General features: G+C 49.6%; 1 protein-coding gene across 8 annotated transcripts in view; it reads left to right on the plus strand.

Moving 5' to 3' along the window:
- The window catches only part of TDRD12 (tudor domain containing 12), a 3486095-nt gene that overhangs the window by 2922684 nt on the left and 543687 nt on the right, over positions 1-19724 (plus strand). For all 8 annotated transcript variants that reach the window (XM_085639447.1, XM_085639446.1, XM_085639448.1 and 5 more), the window contains one exon: positions 19236-19311. In XM_085639447.1, coding sequence (XP_085495573.1) covers positions 19236-19311 — 76 coding nt within the window. The remainder of the gene's footprint in view (positions 1-19235; positions 19312-19724) is intronic.

Raw genomic sequence — 19724 nt, forward strand, 5'->3', positions numbered from 1 at the left:
GGGGGTGAACATAGAAAGCAGACCCTACTCTCCTACAGTCGTCTTCGACCTCATCGGCGTGGACTGCTACAAAAGTTTCCGAATGTTGCTGGCGCAGGGGATATTCACAAGGTGAGGAATCCACAGGCAGATACTGTTTCCACCAGAAAAAGCGTTACCGAAGGTAAGTAACTTGTTCTCCAGGGCTCAAAGATGCCTGCAGATCATCATGTCAAGACGTACTCAATAGCGGCTACCCCAGCGGTTACGCGAAGGTAGCATGGTGCTGTGGTAATGCTGTCCGTAACGTGGATCGGCAGTGGGAGGTGTCCGTAACAATAACGGGACTCATTAATGAATACGTGTCCAGAAATGTAAAGGTTGGGGAAATAATCACAGGAGACGAATGAAGCTTCATTCGTCTCCTGTGATTAACCTTTGCATTTATTTAACTACTTGCTAAATAACAACCTTTACCCCCATTATTGGTCTCCTGTTTCCCTCCCTCAGTGATTTATGCACTTATTATAATAATCTACCTAATGATCACTGGTTGAGACATTGTTGCTTTGTTATTAATTGTTTCATGAGAGGCATAACTCTCTCTTTCCTCCAATTCCTTTCGTTATGCCTCAGTGGGAGTTGAACCTGGTTTTAACTTATTTAATGTGCGCTCCCTTTGAGCTGCTTTCATAACTGTCTTTTCGGGCTTTTAACTCTTAAAACAGCATTCCTGGTTGCCATCACATCTGCTAGAAGAGTGAGCGAGCTCCAGGCTCTTTCATCCAAGCCTCCTTTCCGGTCTGTCCATCCGGACAAGGTAGTTCTCAGGACTCGTCCATCCTTCCTGCCCAAGGTTGTCTCTGCCTTTCACATCGGGCAGACCATCACTTTGCCCACCTTCTTTCCGCCTCCGCATCATTCGAAAGAGGAAGAGAAACTCCACCGTCTGGACCCAAAACGTGCACTTTCCTTTTATCTGGATAGCACCAAACAGTTCTTGGTGGATGAACAACTCTTTGTTGGGTACGTGGGCGGCAAGAAAGGTCTGGCCGTACACAAGCGAACTATCTCCGGATGGGTTGTTTTGTGTATCAAAGCCTGCTACTCTTTGGCAACAATGGAGCCTCCAGTGGGGCTGCGCGCCCATTCCACCAGGGCGACTGCAGCAACCACTGCTCTGGGACGAGGCGTTCCTCTGAAAGACATCTGTCAGGCAGCTACGTGGGCTTCATTGCACACTTTTACGAAACACTACTGTCTTGACAGTCCAATCCAGAGAGATGGCTTCTTTGACCGTTCTGTTCTCCAGGACTTTCTGGTGTGATCTTGGTTTGCAGATCCAGCACCGGGGTTGGTATTGCTGGGGTATCTATTCTAAGGTGAGGAATCTAGAACTAACGTGTTTCTTTCAGATAAACAAGTTACCTTCGGTAACGATATATCTGTAAGAAACAGTAATTAGTTATAGATTCCTTACCGCCCCACCCATCCTCCCCGTTCTGTAAAAAGGATTTCTAGGGTTAAGGATATCCTTTCAGGGCCCTAGTTTTGTCCACCAGTGGTCAGTGTCTTGCATGGCTCTGCGTTTCTGGTGCGGAAAGTCGTGTACAGATATGACGTCAGAGCGCGAGGGCGGCGTCTAAGTAGCTACCGCGACATCATCCCGGCGACTACGACACCACCTTCTGACGCACAGAGGTACTGCTGACTAAAAAACTTTCCGGATCCAGTCTGACGCCTGGGGGTAATTCTAAGGTAAGGAATCTACAACTAACTAATGTTTCTTACAGATATATCGTTACCAAAGGTAAGTAACTTGATAATCTGAAAGAAACACGTTAGTTAGATTCCTCACCTTAGAATATCCCCAGGCGTCAGACTGGATCCGGAAGATTTTTCGTCAGCAATACCCCTTGCGCGTCTCTAGGCGTCGTCTGTGGCTCCGCGTCCGTCGTCGGCGTCGTGCGCCGGAATGACGTCGTCGGAGTACTTAGACGCCGCCCTCGCGCGCTGACGTCAGTTCTTCTTTTTTCCACGCCAGTAAGCGCAGATCCGGGAGAGCTACCCCTTTAGTCACTTTTTGACTAACTTTTTTCGATCCTTTTTGATCTTGTCTCGACTCCGGTGCCGGTAGGATGCCTGGTTTTAAAGCCTGTGCTGACTGCAACCGCTTGATGTCGGTTACGGACCATCACCGCCGGTGCCTTTACTGCTTGGGCCTCGACCACGACGCGGCGTCGTGTTCGGACTGCAAGGCCCTGACCTCGAAGGCTAGACGGGAGCGGTCCCGTAAGCTTCTCGAGCTTCGCCACTCGGCTCCGCGCCCCTCTTGATCCCGGTCCAGGACGAAGTCCAAGGATCGGTCGCGGAGCCGCAGCTGACGTCATCATCGATCGTCTGGCTCCAAGTCTTCGGGTAAGTCGAAGCACTCCAAGAAGTCCAAGAGGCGACACCGCACTTCGGACTCCCCTCGCGCGACTCGGCCGAGGGTCAGGCTGGTTCCACCCCCGCGGCTCCAGCGGAGCCGCAGGCGCCGCGCAAGTCCCCATACCCCCCGGTCCCTGGGACTGACGCGACGCCTGCCGAAGTCAGTGCCTTCCTCTCGGCCATGAAGAACCTGGCTCCGTCGTCGATGCCCGCTGGCGCGCCTTCGGGCCCCGTGGACCCGCCTGGGCAACCTTGCCTGCCGGCGGCGCCGTCGACGGCTCCGGCCTCGACGCCGCAAGCGCCCGAGGGACCCGTTCCCGAGTCCCCGCCGACGCCGGTCGACCTTGTCACGCCTCCTCCGCCGGCGTCGACACCGGTACCACCTCCGACGCCGACTCCGCTCGGCGTCGAGCCCCAGTTCAGCCCCGCTCCGGGCCCGGCGCCGTTACGGCGTCGATGGATGCCGCGTTCGGCGCCGCTGGAGACACATTTTGTCTATCGCCCGGCTCCGATCCTTCCTCCTGCATACCAGGAATCGGATGATGGGGGCGAATGGGAGGGATCCGAGGATCCTATGGCCGTTCAGGCTCAACTGTCACAGGACTGGGCAGATGAACTGGGGGAGGCCAGTGGTCTGGATACCTCTCCAGACACTGGATTCATCTCTCCTCCGACTGTGGCTTCGGAGGAGGGTGCTGCTTTCTCTGTGGTGCTGCGCAAGGCGGCCGCAGCCCTTGGGCTCGAGCTACCTGCCGTGGCTGTGAGGACTAACGTCCTCACTGAGGTGCTTCAGTCTGCAGCAAGCTCCACTGAGCCTCTGCTGCCATTCAATGAGGCCCTCACTGACGTTCTGCAGGGCACCTGGTCCAAGCCCTCCACAGTCCCTCCTGTGGACAGGAACGTCGCCAGGCGCCACCGCCCTGCTCCGGGCGACCCCAGTTTTCTGTCCCAACACCCTACCCCCAAGAGCCTGGTTATCCAGGCCTCTACCTCCCAATCCTCCTTCCCGACCGCTCCGCCGGACCGGGATTCCAAGAGACTGGAACAGTTCGGCAAAAAGCTGTTCTCCTCCCTTAGTTTGGGCCTGCGGTCTTTAAACACCGCCTGTCTCTTGGACCGTTATTCCCACTCTCTGTGGGATACGGTGGAGGACGTGCTGCCCCTGTGTCTGGAGGAGGTCCAGACACGACTTACCCAGGCTCTGGCCGATGGGAGGGATGCAGCACGACATGCTATCAGATGTGGGCTTGACACTACGGACTCGCTGGGTAGGGCGATTTCTACCTCAGTGGCGCTTAGACGTCACGCATGGCTGCATTCCACGTCCTTTTCGGGCGATGTCCAGAGCACCCTCATGGACATGCCCTTTTATGGCACTCGCCTTTTAAGCGAGAAAGCGGACAGTGCGCTGAATCGCTTTAAGGACTCCCGGGCTACGGCCAAGTCCTTGGGCCTCTCGGCCCCGCGGTCGCAAACTTCCGCCTTTCGCCCCTTTCGTGGCCAAGGAAGGGGTGCCTCCTCACGTACGCCTAGCCACCAGCTGCAGAACCAACCTGCGCGCGGTCGCGGACGTGGTTTCTGCTGAGGCGGTTCTGGAGGACGACGCGGTCAGTCCACATCCACCCCGGCAGCATCAGCCTCAAAGCCCTCCTAGTCCGAGCTTTCAGGCCCATTCCACGCCAATGGGCGGCAGAGTTCGCCATCACCTGCTCCACTGGCGGTCCATCACATCGGACAGGTGGGTGCTGCAAATCGTCCGAAGGGGCTACTCCCTCCCCTTCGAGACGACCCCTCCAGCCGTGCCACCGCAGCACCACCGTATCTCGGGGGATCATTTGCATCTTCTCCACGAGGAGGTTTCGGCCCTCTTGGCCAAGGGGGCCGTCGAGCGCGTTCCGAGCCCAGAAGTAGGTCGTGGTTGTTATTCCCACTACTTTCTGGTTCCCAAGAAGGGCAAAGGGGGCCTACGCCCTATCTTGGACCTCCGGAACGTCAATGCCTTCCTCCGGAAGGAAAGGTTCAAGATGTTAACTTTGGCTCCGGTTCTAGCTGCCGTAGACCCTGGAGACTGGATGGTAGCGTTGGACTTGCAGGACGCATATTTCCAAATTTCCGTCCTGCCGGCCCACCGGCGGTACCTGCGGTTCACGGTGGGCCAAGAGCACTTTCAGTTTACCGTGCTCCCCTTCGGCCTCACCAGTGCCCCTCGGGTGTTCACGAAAGTGATGGTGGTGGTCGCAGCTCATCTGCGCAGATCAGGGGTTCCAGTCTTCCCCTATCTCGACGACTGGTTGTTGAAGGCGGGCTCGCCCCAGACAGTCGTCTCCCACCTCCAGACTACGGCGGATCTCCTGCATTTGCTGGGATTTTCCATCAACGTGCCGAAGTCTCACCTGAGTCCCTCTCAGCAGCTCCTCTTCATCGGAGCGGTTCTCGATTCGACGCAGTTCCGGGTCTATCCGCCGGAACAGCGGGTCCGGGATATTCAGGCCTTGATTCCCATCATTCGGCCTCTATCCTGGGTTTCGGTCAGGCTAGTGTTGCGGCTTCTGGGGCTGATGGCCTCCTGCATCCTGCTAGTGCATCACGCCAGGCGGCGCATGCGGGCTCTGCAGTGGGACCTGAAGTTTCAGTGGGCCCAGCATCACGGCAACCTGTCCGACCATGTCTTGATCTCGGAGGGCACTGCACAGCAGTTGCAGTGGTGGCTCACGGACCGCGATTGGGTCAAGGGCAAGAGCCTCTCCCTTCCCCAACCGGAGCATGTCGTAGTGACGGATGCGTCCCTCCTGGGATGGGGTGGCCATATGGGAGAGGCGGAGATCAGAGGCCTCTGGTCTCCGGCGGAGTCTCGCCTCCACATCAACCTGTTGGAGTTGAGAGCGATCCGACTTGCACTGAAAGCCTTCCTTCCCTCTGTCAGGGGAAGTGTTGTGCAGGTGTTCACGGACAACACCACCGCCATGTGGTATTGCAACAAACAAGGCGGGGTGGGGTCGTGGACCCTTTGTCAGGAGGCTCTGCGCCTCTGGAAATGGCTGGAACACCAGGGCGTCACCCTAGTGGTTCAACATCTGGCGGGCTCTCTGAACGCCAGAGCAGACGAACTCAGCCGCCGGTGCATGATGGATCACGAATGGCGTCTGAACTCCGAGGTGGCGCAAGGTCTCTTTCAGCAGTGGGGAGAGCCTTGGTTAGATCTATTCGCCACCGAAGAGAACGCGCAATGTCAGCAGTTCTGCACGTTGGAATTTCCAAGGCGGCACTCGCTCGGCGACGCTTTTCGTCACGAGTGGAGTTGCGGTCTGTTGTACGCCTTTCTGCCTATACCACTTCTGCCCAGAGTGCTGAAGAAGATCCAGCGCGACCGGGCCCAAGTCATCTTGGTGGCTCCGGATTGGGCACGAAGGTACTGGTATCCCGAGCTACTCAGTATGTTGACCGATCCTCCGATACGTCTGCCCCTTCGGGAGGATCTTCTGTCGCAGCAGCAGGGGACGGTCCTCCACCCGAACCTGTCCAGCCTCCACCTCCATGCGTGGAGATTGAGCGGCGGCAGTTGATGCCATTTGACTTGCCTCCTGAAGTCTGTGATATCATTCTGGCAGCCAGGCGTCCCTCCACAAAGACGGTATATGCCTGCCGGTGGAACAAATTTGTGGCATGGTGCACAGCAAAGGCTGTGGATCCCCTTTCCGCCCCTCTTTCTGAGGTTCTCCTCTTTCTTCTTTCTTTGGCCCGGCAGGGCTCTGCCCTGGGCACCTTGAAAGGTTATCTTGCTGCCATCTCTGCCTTCTTGCGGCTTCCTGATCAGCCTTCTCTTTTCAAGTCCCCTGTAGTTACACGCTTTCTAAAAGGCATTACTCACACGTTCCCTCCTGTCCCTTTTGTAATGCCTCAGTGGGACTTGAATCTTGTTCTCACATTTCTAATGTGCGCTCCCTTTGAGCCTCTTCATAATTGTCCTCTTCGTCTGCTGACGCTTAAGACTGCTTTTCTGGTAGCCATCACCTCCGCTAGACGGGTGAGTGAGCTCCAGGCTTTATCTTCAAAGCCTCCTTTTCTCTCTGTTCATCCGGACAAGGTTGTCCTTCGGCCTCGTCCCTCCTTTCTTCTGAAAGTGGTGACCCCCTTTCATCTTGGGCAGTCTGTCACCTTGCCCACCTTCTTTCCGCCTCCGCATCCTTCCAAAGAGGAAGAGAGGCTCCACCGTCTGGACCCAAAACGTGCGCTCTCCTTTTATCTGGACCGCACAAAGCAGTTCCGGGTGGACGACCAACTTTTCGTTGGATATACATGGGTGCTAAGAAGGGGAAAGCTGTGCACAAACGGACCATCTCTCGGTGGGTCGTTTTGTGCATCAAAATGTGTTATTCCTTGGCAAAAAAGGACCCTCCTGTTGGGCTGCCGCCCATTCTACTCGGGCCACAGCGGCTACTACTGCTTTGGGATGGGGTGTCCCTTTGCAGGACATCTGTCAGGCGGCAACGTGGGCTTCGCTACACACGTTTGCCAGGCATTATTGCCTTGACAGCCAAGTCCGGAGGGATGGCTTCTTTGGCCGTTCGGTCCTCCAGGACTTTCTGGTGGGATCTTGGTTCGCAGACCCACCACCGGGGATGGTATTGCTTGGGTATCTATTCTAAGGTGAGGAATCTAACTAACGTGTTTCTTTCAGATGAACAAGTTACTTACCTTCGGTAATGATGTATCTGTAAGAAACATTAGTTAGTTAGATTCCTCACCGACCCACCCTTCCTCCCCGTTCTGCAAACTGACATCTAGGGTTAAGGTAATCTTTTTCAGGCCCCTAGATTTTATTTTTGGCACCAGTGTCGGTCTTTGCATGGCTCTGCGTTCCTGGCGCGGAAAGCTATGTACAAGAACTGACGTCAGCGCGCGAGGGCGGCGTCTAAGTACTCCGACGACGTCATTCCGACGCCGACGACGGACGCGGAGCCGCAGACGACGTCTAGCGACGTGCAAGGGGTATTGCTGACGAAAAATCTTCCCGGATCCAGTCTGACGCCTGGGGATATTCTAAGGTGAGGAATCTAACTAACTAATGTTTCTTACAGATACATCGTTACCGAAGGTAAGTAACTTGTTCTTTACGGACGAAGCCAAAAATGTGCCCACATGTTAGCTTTCCTCATACCTTTTTTGTAAACACATGTGCTGATTTACTATTGACTGGAGATCATAGAAGTTTTTAATGCTCTGCCTGGCTTTTCTCAATCTGGATTCTGTTGCCTGTGAGTAAACTCATGAATGCAACTGGCTTGCCTGGTCCAGCTCCTGTTATTATCTTGCGGTTTCTTTTCTAGTTTTCACGATATCAGCTTTGAGATATTGCCTTCCCTCTAATGGAAGGCTTGCAGGGGTCCCAAGCCGAAAAGGGTGGGGCTGATGCCACATTCCGCTGTGATAATTCAGTAAGCAAAGTTTGCATATTTTTAAAAGAAAAAGAACTTCAAAGGGACAACTGGAACTCGTTCTGGGCCAAACTATACCAAGACATTAAGTCGAATAACTCGGAAAGGTTCTGGCGTACTATCAATGGCATTGGCGGGAAGGCCATAAAAGTGGCATCTTCAAACATCTTGGAGTCGGAGTGGAGCTCTTTTCTGCATATTCACTTTTGTGCCCAACCAGCAGTCCCTTTTGACCAGCGACGAGGAAATGTGGTGGGCGTATCTAGAAAGGATGTACTCTTGTCCTTTGGGCAGGCCAATAACAACATAAGTCGCTCCTCTTACTGATTCGTATCCCGCTAAATCAACCAACAAGACAACATCAAGATTCAGCCATTTAATCAGCACTAAAACACTAACAATCCAGGCGGAGGACATTAGAAAAATTGATTAAAAAGGGCAGGCAAGACGGTGCTCCCGGCCCAGGAGACATTCCCCCGGCTTTGTACAAGTAGGACCCAGTTTTTTGGGCATCAAAGCTAGCTCCCTTGTTCTCTTTCATCCTACAAAAGAACATTATTCCGCCCTTATGGAATGGATCTATCCTGGTGCCAATCTTCAAAGGAGGAAACAAGCAAGCCCCTGAGAACTACAGACTGGTTGCACTCATTGATAATGAAGCAAAGTATTTCGCCGGGATTTTGCTGAACTCACTACGGGCTTGGGCGGAGGAAAACCAAGTAATTCCGCCAAACCAAACTGGCTTTATGATAGATACAGGAACATCAGTCCACCTCATGTCACTGTCCTGTCTGATAGATCAGGCGGAATCAAGTAAAGGATCTCTTTATATGGGATTTATTCACTATAAAGCCGCATTCGACAATGTCAACAGGGCAAAGCTTTGGCAGAAACTCCACAGTCTGGGCATACCACATGACCTAGTAAGAGCCATACAGATGCTGCACCAAGACACCTGGGTCAGGATTAAAATTGGGGACGGCTCGAGACTATCACGTAGAATAACAACATCTAGAGGTCTAAAACAAGGATGTGTCTTGGCCCCTACCCTTTTTAATCTTTTTCTATCAGATCTTCCTGAGGCACTTAATAAAATAAATTCCCATGCTCCTAAACTTGCCAGTTTCCGGCTGTCAAGCCTCTTATATGCAGACGATGTGGTCCTTTTAAGCAACACAAAAATAGGTCTGCAAAGATTAATGGATGCAACTGCTGAGTATTCTATACGGAACGAGCTTCAGATAAATAACAAAAAAACAAAAATCTTGGCGGCGCGTCTCGGTAGGTCCCGGAAAACGGTTTGGGTTTAAAAACATGGAGAAAATTGAAGAAGCACCTTGTCAAAAATATTTAGGTGTCTTTTTTAATAACAACGGCGGCTACAAAACTCAGTTAGAAGAGCAAAAAAAGAAGGAAGTAGCACTCTCAGCTCCATCTATAAGAAACTGTTCGGACCAACATTTACCCCTATTCTGCAGACAGCCCAGGCGAAAGTTATTCCCACCCTATCATACAGCGGCAACTTAAATACAATTATTGCAAAAATCTTTAGAACAGTGCTTAAGCTTCCAAAAAACACCTAATCAGCACAGATCAGGCTTAAATTGGGCATCAGTAATCAATCTCTGGCGAGACTAATGAGTTTTTTAATAAACTGCCACAAACTAAGGTCATCAAAAGTCGGAAGCCTGGCACAATATCTTTGGTCTAATATATCTACAAACCAATGGCATTCGGGGCACACATACTGGGCCAAAGGCCTGGCAACTTTGAACTTAAAAGAAGCCTGGGATTTGCAAATTAGCCAAGGCTAATTTAAAAGACTAGCAAAAATAAGTATGACAAAACTCTCTGTAGTAGAGGACAAATCATGCCTCGCAAAAAGGTCACACGGTTGGCTAACTCTCAACACGTACTCCAATCTGTCTCCCCAGGGGTACCTAATTTTACCATTCTCTGCACATACTAAATTCTGTTTTTTAAAATTAAGACTGGCAGTGTCCAACCTGCTTTGTCACCTGCCAAAGTGGAAAAGAGACCAAACTCAGCAACAATGCCGCCTTTGTGGAAAACACAGGGAAGACATAATCCATATTCTTTGTCTATGTACAAGCCTGATGCAGAAAAGAAGGTCCCTCCTAAGGAAAATTTGGAACAAAATGGAAATTAGATCCTGCAGAGCCGCAGTTTTAGCAAGTTTCAACTCACACAATCCTGAGCTAAATTATGCCTTAGTAAGGTTCATGGATCAGGCCGGCAAAAGAATAACGAAAGTGACAAAAAACTGTATACTTGATCAGAGACCTAGTTGGGATGCTGCCCCTGAGTGGTGAGGTTAAATGAACCAGCCCATACCAAGACTTTTTAAAATCAACTTTATAGAGATTTATATTTGTCTTAGTAATATTGAATGGAGAATGGACTCCAAACCTTTAGGCTGTATTTTTTCTATGTTACTCAATGCACTTTACTGATTGAACTGAATCCCATTTTTAGAACCTATACAGTCTTATGGTAATATTGTAACTTTTTAACGTATTTAATCAAATCTTTCTTTTACACAAAACGTGCTGCTTATCTACTTGGACATATGTCATCTCATAATGTAGTGGATTGCAAAGGTTTTTTTTTTTAACCAAGCAATAAAGTTTATTATTATTATTATATTTTTAACCCAGCATGCCTAAGTCAGGAGTTTTGTCCTCCCTCCACCTCGAGCGTTCCCCTACATTTGCCTATAATTTTATTTCAGTCACAGGGACCAAATGATCAGAGAAGAGGTTAGTAATAATCCATGATCTTCCCTTTTCCCATTGTTGGGAAACTAAAAAGAAATCAATTCTTGATGCAGTGTTATATCTTTTCGAGAAGCATGTATTTTCTCTTATGTCCGGATGCTGGGTACTTCAGGGGTCTACTAGTGCTAAATCTCAAATTATTTTTCTCAATTGTCTAAAAGTTTTGGGTTTGTTTTGTCTCTTATTATTACAAGAAGAGTCTTGCCCTAACTTAAAATCTCCTGCTATGACTACTAGCCCAGCTAGTGGAATTAGTATATTTCCTACTTTTTGCAGCGCCGTCGTCTCATCTTCTATAGAGCAATAATAGCTGACTATATGAAGTCTGTTCCCTGATCTTAAGACTTACAATAATTTATCTAGCTTCAGGATCGAGGGCTCCAACCACGTAGAGCTCCCGTCATGCTGCATGGTTGCACTCTCTTCCGGGGAGGGGGAGCAGGATGGCCGGTTACCTGAGGCACAAGTGATTGCTGGAAGCTGTGAGGACCACGGCGAGCATCCCGGAGGGAGTCGCTATCTGTTGCCTGAAATTCTTTTTTTTTTTGCATTCCGGTATCCTGTATTCGACAGCCGGTAGCCGTACCCATAGCCTGTAATGCAAGGAGAGCTGTGGATCCAGGCTGAGCTGAGGCTGAGTGGGAATAATGGGGATAGCAGTTCAGTGGCTCAGCGACTTGCAGTAGTACGCTGCAGCCAGGTGAGCAGTGGCTATGCTCGGCGGGCAGCTCTAGAGTGGTGAATGTGTTGGCAGTAGAAGACTGAGCGAGTCCTAAAGACTTTGGGGGTTTGGAGAAATCAGGTTCGGCTTTCAGAATGGATTGATCTAAGCATCTCAAGCCGGAATTATGCACTTATAGCGGGTGATATCGACCACATTGACCCCATTGGCACTTAGTGGAGAGAGACCCAATTAGTTGTCAGCAGAGCCAGCTGGTTAGGTTAAAAAATAAGAGGAGCAATAAATGGGAGCCCTGAACATGTGACATCTGAAAGTGGCACTATCCACTCAAACTCAGGGGGACAGAGTGGTGAGTCTACTACCTTCTTTTCTCTTGCTAACTCTTTTTTTCTCTCTCTCCTCGGTGCATTGCTAAGTATTTTGGCTACTGGATCTCTGTAAATTTTCAGGATAGCAGGGGTAAAACAGACAAAGAGCAGGACAAAGAACTGACAGAGAGGAGGTGATCTGTTGTAACTAATTGCTCTTGAAAAAGAAAGGAGTTGTGACACTTACTCTTATCTGCTAAAACCTGGAGAAAGCGAGGTCAAAGTAGCTGATCGAAGTAGCAGATCACGCTGACATAAGAAAGTGCCCGGGTAGCTGATCTCACTTGCCTTGTTTAATTGGACTATCAAACAAGGAGGGTTTGAAGCAGTTTGAGGGGGAGCTCTAGGACTCCTCTCAAGGGGAGGAAGAACAAGCTGGTTGCAGAAGCCGTCTGTGTACCACGGATGCAGATTTCGGCTTACTCGTAACAACTCCAGTATCCTCCAACCATAGTACATAAAGCCACCTCAAGCCATACATTACTCTGACAACTAATGCCCTAATTAAGCAAATCTGAAGAGATCCATCAGTGAAAAAGCATGCAACGAGGAAGAAACCACAGACTGAAAAAACAAACTGGTGAAAACGGATCCCGAACGCTGAATCAATCTTCTCCATCTCCATCGCCGGATAGATTTGGCCACGACCTTACCCGGGGGGTTGAAGGCAGGATGGAGCCCACAAAAAGCTCTGACAGTCTCAGCATCTCTCCTCTAATCACGGTAGAAAGAGATCTCATAAACCAGACCACCACACGTTCAGAGGGAATGCTCAAAGAAAATGGGAAGCAGGCATATCCTTTATTCATTGGGAAACTTGCCCGATGCAACTAGCTCCCAACACATTGTAAATACTGATTTGATCGCAATATTCGCCTTGGAAAAAGACTCCCCAAAAAGCGATACTCCGAGGGAAACAGGTATTCCGGCTCTCACAACAATACACCAAATACCAGCTTCCATGATTGAGATAACTTTAAATCAGATATTAAATGAACTTCGTGAAATGGAGCTCTCACAAGAAACTGCAAATTTCAAAACCAATGAACAACTGGGCCAGATCAACGAGAATCTTCATCAGCTCTTGACTCTATGACTCTGTAAAGCAAAAAGTATCTTCCCTAGAAGATTATAGAAATAGTCACACATTATTTTGCTCCAGGCGGCCCATTTTAAGGGCCATTAGACTCTACCTACATGGCCCAATTTTCTATCTCAACCCTTCTTGGCATCAGCTGATGCAGCAGCCAGGGGAGTAGCATAATATTTACACAGTATTTCCAGGGGGAAGTTCTACCAACACTAAAACTACTTTGGATTATCTCCTACCTAGAGATGTGCATAAACAGTAAATACATCAACAAAACAAGCAAGTAAAGCATATCAAATACATGGCCCCAAAGTAAGTGGAATGTGAAAGTGGTACCTAACGTCAAGACTACCAACCAAAGATCTGTAGGCCAGGGGAAGGATGGAACTACCCAAGATAAGTAACTAGGAGTCCCTAGGCACCCGGGTGCAGAGGTGATACCCCAGGTGAGTGCCATAGGAAAGCATGGGGAAGTTGTGGTTAGGATTTTTTCAGAATTTAGGTTCCTTCCCTAAGGACCCCTAGGAAACACTTAGGAACCAGGGAGGATTGGAGAGCTCCCCGACCTGTGGATACACCGCGAAGCTTGATACCTACACCAGGGAGCCTGGGTGCATAGGTGTGAAGTTGTGTCGGAATCGCCTGTTGAAATCAATGGTGATCTTCGAAAGTCCAGCTGCTACCGTGACCCGTGAAACAGGTCGGTGGAACCTAGGCGTGGATTCAGAACAAGGAGCACCTGAGGAGGGAGGAGACAGAGTCTAAACCACCCGGAGTCGTCCAGGAGGTGCAGGATCACAATGCTCACCCTTCTCGAGGATACTTCAGGGTAGGATGGAGACTTGGAGATGCAGCTGCTGAGACGAGGCGACAAAATAGGAGGCACAGGAAGTAGCAAAGAGGCCTCGGCAGAACAGCAAAGATGGATGCCCACGTCGCTGGAGATGTAGTAAGGAAGTTGTTTTTGCAGCAGGGTGAGGCTTGAGGGTGGGGCTTTTTGGAGCTCGAAGATCTTCATACTGGAGAGCCAACAAGTTTTGGCAGTGGCAGACAGACGCAGTGCACAGGGATGCAGTTCCAGCAACTCCACGAGGGATTGCGGTCTTAAAAGTTGCACAGACAATATGTCACGCCTTAAGAGAACTATCGTACCACCACCTGTGTTGTAGAGCCTTGAATAGTCCTTGGGACCGCAGGATCCACTGACCGGTCATCGATGTTGAGGTGCCTGCGGCTGCAAGGGAGGGACTCCTTCACTCCAAGGGAGATTCCTTCAAGCTGTCCTTGATGCGCAAAATGTCCTTGAGATTCTGGAGGATGCACGGCCAAGCATATTGCAGGATGGTTGCAGATCGGTCTTGTCTTGAATCCGGCACAGTTCACAGCAGAGCCTAGTGTCCAGGAGCAGAAGAGTCTTTAGGAAGGATACTGAACAACAGTCTTGCAGCGGAATCCAACTTCAGACGAATCTAGGCTCCCACCCTCAGGAGAGCCCTTGCGTAACTCAGGAAGAGGGTTGGATATCATCTGCAGTGATCCACTTATCAGGGGGTGGGGGGTCATGGATGCTACTCTGATAGTGTGACCAGTAAGATGCTCCCAGAGGCTTCTGCTTATCTTGCTTTCAAGATTGCATAATCAAGTGGTAACCTAGTTTAGCTCTGGGCACCTCCCTGGGGATGTGCTGGGCAGGGGGGTGGTCACTCCCATGTCCTTTGTGTGGTTTTGTGCCACAGCAAGAGTCAAGGGCTCCTGAACTGTGGCAAACAAGTTTATTCAAGGAGGGCACCAAATGTGCCTTTCAAAGAAGTCTGGTGGCGCCTGGAAATACCCCTACCCTAGCTTAGAGACACCTAATTCTAAAGGAGAGGTGGCTGAACCACTCCTCTACAGGAAATCCTTTGTCCTGACTTCAACTGGCCGTGTTAGTCTCATCAGCAGGAGGACAGAACAGTGTCTGGGCCCGCAGCAGCACTGGCTTGCTAACAGGCCCTGCAAGACTACACAGGTAGACCTGGCGGCCCAGTACATGGTATCTTTCAACTAACACTGGAATTGGCGTGGTTGCATAATTCCAACATGTTTGATACCAAACATGACCAGGTTCGGTGAAAGCATTATGTAGTTGGGCAACTCAAGTTTCCCAGTGTACACTACGTTCCTTAAAATGGCTTACATGCACTTACAAAGCCTAGAGAAAAGAGTCTGGGGTTTGTAGGGTCCTACCTTAGGGGTTTAGGTTTTAAGTGCTGTGTCCAGGATATAGGGTAAACCTTATATCTGAAGTAAGTAAAAGGTGTATGCACCATTTCACACAACTGCAATGGCAGACCTGCAGACACAGTTTGCACGGGCTCCCATGGGTGGCATAATGCATTCTGCAGCCCATGGGAGACTCCTGGTGTACCAATGGCCTAGGTACCTTAGTACCATATACTAGGGACTTACAGGGGTCCACCAGTATGCCATTTGTGGAGTGTACAAATTACTTACCAGTCAATTTAGAGGACAGCGCACCAACACTGGAGTCCTGGTTAGCAGGATCCCAGTGTACTACAGTCTAAACACTCTGACACCAGGTAAAAAGTGGAGGCAACTATGTCAAAAAGATCCTACTTTCCTACAGAGAGTCTCAACTATATTAGGTGTTACCGAAGGTAAGTAACTTGTTCACAAACATGTTCCATAAATACCGAACCCAATTAATGTAAGAGACGTCTAGCCGCAGATTCCTTACTTTACAATTATCCCCAGGTGTCAGACTGGTTCCGGAAGTTTTTTGTGAGCAGTACCCTAGCCTCTCTGCATTTTCTGGATCCAGAGTGACCCCCACCCAACTCCTTGAGTTTTATTATGTCATGCACCTCATATTTGGGCGGCCTGTCCCCACTAGCCTGCTTTTGGGGCCCCAACTGGTTTTCTGCTGGTGGGTTCGCCCCAGACAGATCCTCACCGACGCCGGTTAAGGCATCCCGACCATTCCCAGCACAGGTCCCTCTGCCAACATTCCTGGTGGTGCTGCCCCCATTTTTTTTTTTTATAAACAATTTTATTGATTTTCAAACATGAGATCAAAGCCTGCGATAGAGCACACTACAGGAGGATCACAACTTTACAATCATTTGTTTGATTCATCACACTGCGTGCGACCCTTGAAAGTGCAAACAATATGGACATTAGGCGGGACACATAAGTTAAACCGCGGTACCCAGCCATTTGCCCCACACCCTTTGATATTTCTTTGGGCATCCCCGCGCCTCATACATGGGTTTCTCTTGCGCTGCACACCATTCCACCCCCTTCCGCCAAGACCTGATGTTGGGCAGAGTGGCAGTTTCCAGGCCACCACCATTGCCGTGTTGAAAAACAGTTTCTCATTGCGGGACCCGTCCTACCCGTCTGTGATCCCCAGAAGTGTATGTTGTGGGTCATGAGGGACCTCCCACACCAAGATGTCGGTGAGTTCTTCTTCAATGCCCTTGCGGAAGCGGGCCAAGTGTGGACATTCCCATACCATGTGAAAGAAATCCGCCGGCTTGTGACCGTAGCATGTGCAGGAGGGGGACGGGCAGATGCCTGCTTTATGAAGGCATGCTGGGATTGAGTAGGCGGCATGTAGCTGCCCCCATTTTTATCCCCAACTCCGACACAGAGCTGGATTGGGTCTTCGGATGCTGACTCTAGTGCTAACTGAAGCCATCCCCTCCTGGCTAGGGCCTGAGCCCTATTCCTGTGGGCTAGGACTTGGGGAAGATTGGGAGGTGCCACTAAACCCTTATGAATGCCAGCCCTTAATGCCAACTGAGAGCAACAGGTGTGAAGATTTGGCAGATGACAGTGGACTGGACATCTCCCCCAGATACTGGCTTGGTCTCTCCTCCTGCTGCGGCTATTGAGGAGGGAACCTCATTTGCTAAGGTAATGAGGGAGGCGGATATCCTGGACCTTAATCTACCATCTGTGGCTGTCGAGATGAATGTCTTGACGGAGATGCTTCAACTGGGAGCCACCCCATCCAAACCACTTATCCTGTTTAACAAAATTCTTACAGATGTCCTATTCGAGGCCTGGAACAAGCTCTGCACAGGGGCTCCTTTGAATAGGACAATAGACTGACACAATCACCCCATCCCAGGGGACCACAACTTCCTCATCCAACACCTCTCCCAGGGAACCTTGGTAGTCCAAGCCTCCACATGCAAACTAAATCCTGGTGCATTCCCTACTGCCCCTTTAGATAGGGAATCCAAGAAGCTGGACACCTTAGGGAAGATGTTTTGTCAGCCTGGCACTTGGCTTTTGGGCTGATACTCCCACTCACTCTGGGACACAGTTGCACAGGTGCTGACCATGTTCTTGGAGGAGGCTCGGGCCATACACTCCCAAGCTATTGCTGACAAGAGGGACACAGTTCAGTTCGCCATATGGTGTGGACTGTATATGACCAACTCACTAGACAGAACTGTTTAATAGTTGGTTGCCCATAGGCGCCACACTTGATAGAGAACCACTTGCATTTCAGGGGATGTCCAAGCCTACCTCATGGACATGCCCTTTGATGGCTCGCGTCCCTTTTGTGACAATGCGAACTCGGTGCTTGAGTGCTTCAAGGACAGCAGAACTACAGCCAGGTCCTTGTGCTTTTCCTTGGCCCCTCGCTAACCCCTTTCGCTCCTTTCTTGGCAACAGAAGGGGTTTCCAGCCATGTCTCTACCCACTGTGCCACCCAGACATGCAACCTTCCCAGCCTCCTCATGGGTGAGGATGCAACACCCACGGGCCCGCTTGCATATGCAGGCCCTGTTGTGGGACCAGAAGTTCAAGTTGACGCAGAATCGGGGTAATCTTTCCAACATGGTCCAGATCTCGGAGGTCACTGCTAAAGATCTGCAGTGGTGGTTAACAAACCACGATTGGATCAGCGGCAGACCCACCTCCCTTCCCCACCCAGATCTAACAGTAACATCAGACACATCACTCCTGGCCTGGAACAGACATCTGGGAGAGGTGGAGATGAGAGAGCTCTAGTCTCTTGCAGAATCCAGACTACATATCAACCTGTTGGAGCACTGAGCGTTCGGGCTGGCATTGAAAGCTTTTCTACCCTCCATCAAGGGAAGGCTAGTGCAAGTGTTCACTTACAACACCACCTCCATGTGGAACTGCAACAAACAGGGTGGGGTGGGGTCATGGACCCTTTGTCAAGAGGCCCTGCACCTCTGGACATGGCTGGAACAGCAGGGCACATCTCTGTTGGTTCAGTGCCGGGCAGGCTGTCTGATCACCAGGGCAGAGAAACTTAGCTGAATATGCCTAGCGCATCACAAATGGCCTCTCCATCGGGAGGTGGTGCAAGGTCTCTTTCAGCAGCGGGGAAAGCCTTGGTTAGATCTGTTCGTCTCTGCTGAGCAGCAGTTCTGCACACTAGAATTTCCAAGGCGGCTCTCACGTCAGACGCTTTTCATCACAAGTGAAGCTCAGGCATACTTGTACGCCTTTCTGCCCCTACCTCTCCTCCTTTATCTCATCTCTCTAAAGAACCTACCTTGACTGCACAAAAACGTTCCGGGTGCACGATCAACTCTTTATGGGATATGTCAGAGCCATGAAATGAAAGGCCATGCAGAAATTAACCATCTCCCGATGGATCACATTCTGCCTTAAGATCTGCTACACATTGGCCAAGAAGCATCCCCCGGAGAGCTTGTGTACTCATTCTACCGGAGCAAAGTCTGCGACCACTGCATTTGCACGTGGAATTCCAGTCCTGGACATCTCGCTTCACATGTTCAGTAAACACTACTGCCTGGACAGTCAGGCCCATTGGGATGGGCACTTTACTAATTCAGTCCTGCTGAGCTTTCTGTTTTAAAATCATGTTGACAGACTGAACCTTTAGGTGGTATTGCTTAGGTATCTATTCTGAGATAAGGAATCTGCAGCTAGAAGATTTTATCAGATGGAAAAGTTCTTACCTTTGGTAATGCCTTATCTGGTAGAGACTCTATCTAGTCACAGATTCCTTACTGACCCACCCATCCTCTGAGCGAAAGGATTTTTAGAGTTAAGGGTTGTTCCCTTTTTCAGCACCCTAGTTCCACACACCAGTGGTCTGTGTTCTTCATGGCTCTGCAATTCTGGTGTGGCGTCAGAGCGCTTGGGTGTTGCTCACATCACTTCTTAAGCGGATTACGCCATGTGAAGCCTAACGCCACCACCTACAATGCACTAGGGTACTGCTCACGAACAATTTACAGGTCCAGTCCTATGCCTGGGGATAATTCTAAGGTAAGGAATCTGCAGCTATATTGTCTCTACCAGAATAAGATGTTACTGAGGGTAAGTAACTTGTTACTTTCATGTTCTGCTTATTACAAAAGTTAATCTTCTACTTTAATGAGATACAGTTGATCTACCTATCTTTAACTCAATTGTTTTCTCATTTGTTAATAGATAAACCAAATGTAATTCTTGAACCAAAAACTGTTTTGGGGACCTCGACATTAACTCCATTTTCTGAACCCAAAAGGTAATAATTTTATCTTTGTTGATTACTTTTTTTTGTAACATATTTTTATTGGCATTTTCAGGTTTATTGTAATATATATCAAATAAATATCTTTGTTGATTACTTTTAGTACATAAATAGCAAAACGCCAGTTATTGTTTAGAAATCCCCCACGTATTTTGAAGATATAGAGCTAGAAGCATTAGGTTTTTAAAAATAGAGGCAGTTTAGGTATAAAAGAAAAAAGCAGGATCTTGAGAGGTGTCTAGCTTATAGGAAGTGTTGGTTAAGGGTAAGGAAAAGACTTAGGAAAAAAGAGTATAAAGGAAAGTGAGAGAAGAATAAGGAGGTTTTGATGCAAAGATGAAGAGAATTTTTTGAAGCTGAAACTGTGAGCAGGCATCCAGTAACTAAAGCAGAAAGATAGAAAAAAT

This window comes from Triturus cristatus, chromosome 12 (genome assembly GCF_964204655.1).
Source record: "Triturus cristatus chromosome 12, aTriCri1.1, whole genome shotgun sequence".
NCBI classification, from domain to species: domain Eukaryota; kingdom Metazoa; phylum Chordata; class Amphibia; order Caudata; family Salamandridae; genus Triturus; species Triturus cristatus.